Raw genomic sequence first — 6,000 nt, 5'->3', positions numbered from 1 at the left:
ACGTCTGGAGAAGCCAGCAGCTTTCAGAGTCACTCCAGGAACATTCCAGATGGTGCCTTTAGCCGTCAGGGTCATGTCCAGGACAGCCGTCAGTTCCTCTCACACAACTGGCCCACACGGGGGTCCAAACAGGGGTCCTTGGGGCGGGTGGCTCGTCCCTCCAAACAGCGGACGGGAGGTCCAGCCAGCAGTGTCAGGAACAGGACACCGAGTCACCACTAAGTCAGACCCAGTCCCCTCCCGACTGTCCCGTCATGTGGACACAGAACCCTGCAAGCTGAGGCCAGCCTCCGGCCAGGGACAAGGACACACAAGATGGCAGCACTCTGCCCTCCCCATGTATATAGTTGGGGCGGTAAACAAATCTTTTCGGAGATTCTCGGACTTCACAGAATTTAGACATAGGAAAGACAGCTAAGTTTTTCTCTCGCTGGATCAAATTTATGATTGGGGCAGACCTTATGTTTTGGTGTAAATATTTTAGAGATGAAAAGAGCCTTGTGCTATATTTTGTTGTTTTGAGACAAGGGGCGCACGGCCTCCCCGCTGCGCCCACTAGCCCACTGTCAGACCCGCCCTGAGATGACGTGGCCTCCCCAGGGTGATCGTTTGGGACCACTGTACACGCAGCAGTCCTACAAAGAGACTCTACAGTCTGGAGGTCAACGACATTATTTGAATAAAAATAAATTCCAGAGAAATCAATGCGTGTGACATGTTGGCTGGCCCATTTTAAAATGTTTTTGATGACAGTAAAAAAAAATAGCTGAAATAGGAAAAGATGGTACGATAAATCAAGACCCAGAACCAAAACGGCAAGTTCTTTGGCGTCCCTTGCCTGAAAGGCGGTGAAAGCGGACCCTGAGCAGGCGATTAGGGCTGAGGAGGTGGCCAGGACGCCCTGCGGACACTGGCTCACGTCACAAATGTCACAAACCTGCCGCCCACTCTGCTTTTCAACTGGACCTTCCCGTCAGCAGGGCAGCAGCCACGACCAGTGTCTGTGGAACTAATACTTAGATTTAGATAACAGAACGCAAACCCTCCCGACCCACGCAGGTCAGAAGGACTCAACATGCAGGGTTTTTCTAAAAAACCAAGTCCTTGGTTGTGTCAACTTTGCCATTAAGTCTCTCAAATCCAGACTGAGGACGTGGGGTGCAGATCAGCACCCCAAGGCCAGCTCCATCCACTGCGCAGTGAACGTGAGAAGGAGTTTAAAGTGCCGTCTCCTGATTGGTCTCAGGGCGTTAACCAAGCCTCCTTCCTTTTCTCCAGCTCACAGGGCAGTTGGCCCGCTTGTCCCAGGAGCAGGGCAGGTGGCCTGACTCACACAGGAAGGCTCTGACCCCTCCCACCGCCCCCGCCCCGGGGCACCCCCACCCTGCCCCGCCTCCCTCCTTCCTCTGGATTCCAGGGTGGATTCCGGGGCAGCGCCTGGGGGCTCTCGGGGCTGAGCCCTGCATGGGGCCTGCCCTGCTGGTCCCACAGATGGTGACCAGAAAGGTGCAGGTCACAGCTCGGGGCCACAGGGACCACACACAGTGAGGTGGGCAGGGACTCACGGACTTCAGTCATTATCACACCGGAGGTGCATGTCTACGGAATGTATTCCACTGGGTTTGCCATCAAAACCCACATTTTTAAAAAACTAAGTCCATCTCCCAATCCCCACTAGAAAAAATACCCTTTATGGAGAGAATACAAATGCACGGCCTCCCAGGACATTCTGGGTGTGTCGGAGCCCTGCTCTGGGGAGGTTGGCACCACAGACATCCTTCCTGTTCCATGGAAATAAAACCCCAGCGCGCGTGAGCCAGACCACACCCGCAGAGGGGACAGGCCTGGGGCCTGAGGCCACCTCTGGCTCAGGACAAGCAGCACCCTGCAAGGAAGGGAGAAGGCTGGTGTGGGCTACGCCTGTCCCCGAACCAGGGCGGTCCCCAGCCACGTGCGCCCCCCCCCCACTCCGAGGGATGTGCCCCCCTGGACGGCTCCCTGCAGACACGGAGACATCAGAGGCTGCGTCTGTCTGCGCCAGGAGTGCACGCGGCTGGGCCGAGTGACAGGGGTCGCTCTGTCCCGTCCCGCATTTCCTGAGACCGTCACAGGCACAGGACACCAGTGCACAAGTGCCGACAGCCTGGACTTCGCCGTGGGGTGGGGTCTGCCCTGTCTCTGCCTGTGCCACACATGGGCCCACAGAACCTTGAGCGGGGACCATTGCCTCTTGCCTGAGTGGGAGCAGGAAGGCGAGGGTCTGAGTGCAGGGCGGGTCACCGGCCCTCCGGCCCGACCCCCCCGGCTCAGCTGGCCCTGGCCGTCCTGTCTGCCATGGGTCCCCCGGACGCCAGCAGCACCTCCTCCCCTGCCGTGACCGTGTAGCAGAGGCCCACTGTGTCGTCAGCTTTCAGCCTGCGTACTTCTTACATTTCAAACACGTCTGATAAAGCTGGATGGAATAATTTAAAATGTGCCTTCAGTGGTATTTTCCAAAATGAGTATCTAGCACTTGAATCTGTGTCCGTCCCGTGGAGATCGCTGCGCGGTGCTCACCGCCGCCAGGCTCGGAGGGAAGCAGCCGCCAGGACATTTATGGCGCGATGGACTCCTCGTCCCCAAAGTTAAATACTGTTTAAAATCCCCAATGAATGGCCTCAGTGATCTCTGATTATTTAGAAGTAAATCCAGGAAAGGTTTCCACGCCACGACCCTACCAGGAGCACAGAAGCGTCTCCCAGGCAGGCTGGGGACCTACTGGGGTGCTGGGTGGGGCGCGTGTGGACACGGAGATTGCTTTAGGTCACTACTCGCTACTTTGCCACCTCCTCCATCTAGAAGTGCTTTTATTACTATTAAAATAATGTGGCAAAAGAGTGACCGAACATAGTTACTTATTTTATAAACCACGTTCCTAGCTCTGAATAAATTATTTATTCAAGAATTTCACACGAAGTAATTTCTAGTTTCCTAAGCTTAAAGAAGCCCTGCTCAATAGAACTCAATTTCTAACGTAAACTGAGATTGAAAGCGGTCACTTGGTCACTGTAAAGGGGAGATGCTGCAAGCTGCCAGCGGCGGCCCGCCCCGGCCCGACACTCCCACGCCCGCCTCCAGTCCACATGTGAGGCTCTGGGCCCAGGTGGCACGCGTGGTCAGGGGGTGAGAGCGAACTGGTCCTGCTCGGTGGGCTTCTCCACCCAGGCGCCCAGCCCCGCCTTCAGGAACGCGCGGAACAGACAGGCCTTGGCGGCTTGGTACTCCCTGGCCACCAGCTTGGACTCGTGGTACATGTTGGGTTTGGCGATCTTGCAGCGCACCAGGTTGGAGGGAACCTGTGTGGAGACAGAGCGGGCACAGCCGTTGAGGTGGCGACAGGCAGGCGAACACTCAGCAGGGCATCCAACGATGGTGCTGGGTCCTATGCTGCTTCTGGGGGCGCCGCCCCAGGGGCTCTTCACAGGGCAGAGCCTGGACGCCCCTCCCTGCGTGGGGCCGAGCTGCTGCCGGATAAACAGGCGGCGCTCTGGCGACCCACGGAACTTGACTGAAAGGTCCACACCCCTGGTGTCACTGTCATTTTGTCACTGGACGGCTGCCTGCTGGGCTGGCATCTCACCTGTGAGCGCCCTGCAATTCGTCTGCTCCGCCGACGCCAAGTTCAACACCCGCTTCACAATAAACAAATGCTATCAACTTGACTCACAAATAAGTAGAAACTAGTGATATACTGACTTAGTACATAAGTGTGTTTTGGGGAAAAGGGCCCTGCTGCTGCTGGTGCCAGCAGGTTTAAAATCCTTCCTGGCAGGTGCACAGCCCAGCACCATGGCCTGGAGGGTGCCTGGCTCTTCCAGCTGTGGTGACAGCAGGTTGCTGGCAGGAGGGCGGGCGGGGCCTGGGAGGACAAAGCTGCCTTGGGGCCGAGCTGCTTTAAGTTTGAGGAACCAGCACCAGCCTTTCAGCTGACACCGTCAGCAGGGATGGGAGGTTCTAGAAGGGTCTGGAGGACCTGGGGGCCGTGACGGGATGGTAAGGGTTGTAGACGGACAGCGGTGGGGGCGGCGGGCGCTGCCGCGGGGACACCTCAGTACCTTGCCGTGCACACGCATCCAGCGACAGTACAACGCGTGCTTACACAGGCGCGACGCACGGCCCAGCTCGTCCTTGCCCGTCGTGGCGTTGATGACCTCGATGGCCGAGTCGCCGACCGTCCAGTTAACGCTGAAGTTGGGTGCCTTCCCCGGCTGCCGTGCCTCTGCGTTGCTGATACCTGGAAGTGACACACAGGCGAGGTGACACGGGGCCCGCAGGCCGGGAGGCGGGCAGACGGTCCACGGAGGCCCAAACCATGCGACTTCACAGCGCTCCTGAACTTGCTTAGGAGACAGAGCTGGGAAGCGGGCGGCGCCTGTCACAGAGGGCGAGCCACTTCTGGGCCAGCTCGGGGCCTCCGTCACGCTGGGGCTGCTCCTCAAGTGTGTCACAGCTTGGAGCTCGGCCACCCGGCCCCCCCGGCACAGCGACACCCACTCACAAAACACAACCGGTCAACAAGGGCACGTGCGTGTCCTCTGACCACATCCCAACAACTTCTGGGACCAAGGCTGGGTTCCTGGGTTTTCACCCCGTCAAGGCCATGGTTCTCTCCAGTGCGCACAGTGCAGAGCCAGCGTGGCTGTGGTCAGCCCTGAGCGGGACGGGGGTCTGACTCCGCTGAGCCTCGGCCTTCCTTCCCACCCTCTGCAGCCAACGCTGAGTTCCGTGCCCTGCAGTCCAGGCAGTGAGTCTGGTGGACTCAGTGGTGGCGGTGACCATGTCAGTGACACTCTGCAGAGCTGAGCAGTGACAGACTTCACAGAAAACGTGTTCAGTCGCCAGCAGGTCTGAGTCACGGAAATGAGACCACTGCCAACTTCAGAGACAGTCTCTGTCACACCCACTGCTCAGTCCATGGGGACCCGACACAGAGCCAGCAAGCTGTGCACAATAACGGTGCTCAGACGTCCCACGACCCGTGTGCCAGCCGGAGGCCTGGGGGCCAGTGGTGAGTCCCAGCCCACAGGGGGTGAGTTGAGACGTCCCAGCTCAATCAGCCAGGTAGGAAAAGGGCTGAAGTCAAGTCCACTTGGTTCTATCGAGGCCTCAGGATGAACTGTGGGTGTACTGAGCCCACCCATGCAATGCCACCTCACCTGGAAACAGCCCCCCAGACACGCTGAGAGCGTGTGCGCTCTGGGCGCCGGGCTAGTCAGGCGGACACAGGAGACCAGGCGTCACAGACGTTGTCTTCTTCCAGGAAGACAGCCGGCGGGGGGACTCGGGGGTGGGCAGGTGTGCTTGTTTACTGATCCTTAAACCTTAGAGTTCTACCATTTTCATTAGAACTACACATGGTTCATTAACTACCTGAAAAAGTAAGACCTAATAGGACAAATACCTTTCTATATTTTAAGCTACATGAAGTGCCATCTTTAGCAAAAATGGAGAAAATAAGGCAAAAAGAAAATAGCTAGCCCGGGCTTCCAATACTGACCACGTGCTTTTTCTGGGGCAGAATGTCCCCAAATGGTCACAAGAGCATAGTTCTCCAATTCTGCGGGGCCAGCACTCCACGGGGACTGACACACGGAGAGGGTGTCTTTTGGGGTCTCAAAGTGAAAAATAGGGTAATGAGGTGCGGGAAGTGGGGCAGCAGACGCGGGGGCCAGGCTGAGAGCCGGGTCGCAGAGTGTGTGCCGAGCCAGACGCTTGGAGCAAGAACACGCACGCTGAGCTGGCCCAGCAGCGGCTGGTACCAGTGAGGACCCTACGAGCTGGGCTTTCCCCTCAGCCCCGCCTCCAGGTATTCTCTAAGGGCTCCTCACCCACCGCTGCGCGATCTGCACGGAGCGACATGTGAGTAGTAATATACTCCTGGAAGAGAAACTGTTACTCATCTGTTACACGACCAGGAAAATGTCGAGTTCACAACTGCAGCTGAACGTGGCCTTTAGCTGC

The 6,000-nt window shown here is 57.6% G+C and overlaps 1 protein-coding gene across 4 annotated transcripts in view; it reads right to left on the bottom strand.

Annotated features, from left to right (window-relative positions):
• Window positions 1-1,372: 1,372 nt before the first annotated feature.
• The window catches only part of ADARB1 (adenosine deaminase RNA specific B1), a 113,388-nt gene continuing 108,760 nt past the window's right edge, over window positions 1,373-6,000 (bottom strand). For 3 of the 4 annotated variants that reach the window (XM_033127310.1, XM_033127302.1, XM_033127319.1), the window contains exons 10-11: window positions 4,139-4,273; window positions 1,373-3,335 (exon numbers count right to left, since the gene is read on the bottom strand). In XM_033127310.1, the coding sequence (XP_032983201.1) occupies window positions 3,043-3,335; window positions 4,139-4,273 (428 nt within the window). In that variant the 3' untranslated portion in view covers window positions 1,373-3,042. Of the gene's footprint in view, window positions 3,336-4,094; window positions 4,274-6,000 lie in introns of all 4 variants that reach the window. The other variant, XM_033127329.1, reaches the window with a different exon arrangement.

This window comes from Rhinolophus ferrumequinum, chromosome 2 (genome assembly GCF_004115265.2).
Source record: "Rhinolophus ferrumequinum isolate MPI-CBG mRhiFer1 chromosome 2, mRhiFer1_v1.p, whole genome shotgun sequence".
Lineage (NCBI taxonomy): Eukaryota > Metazoa > Chordata > Mammalia > Chiroptera > Rhinolophidae > Rhinolophus > Rhinolophus ferrumequinum.
The sequence above is the reverse complement of the archived record's forward strand: the minus strand, read 5'-3'. Positions and strand labels throughout refer to the sequence as shown.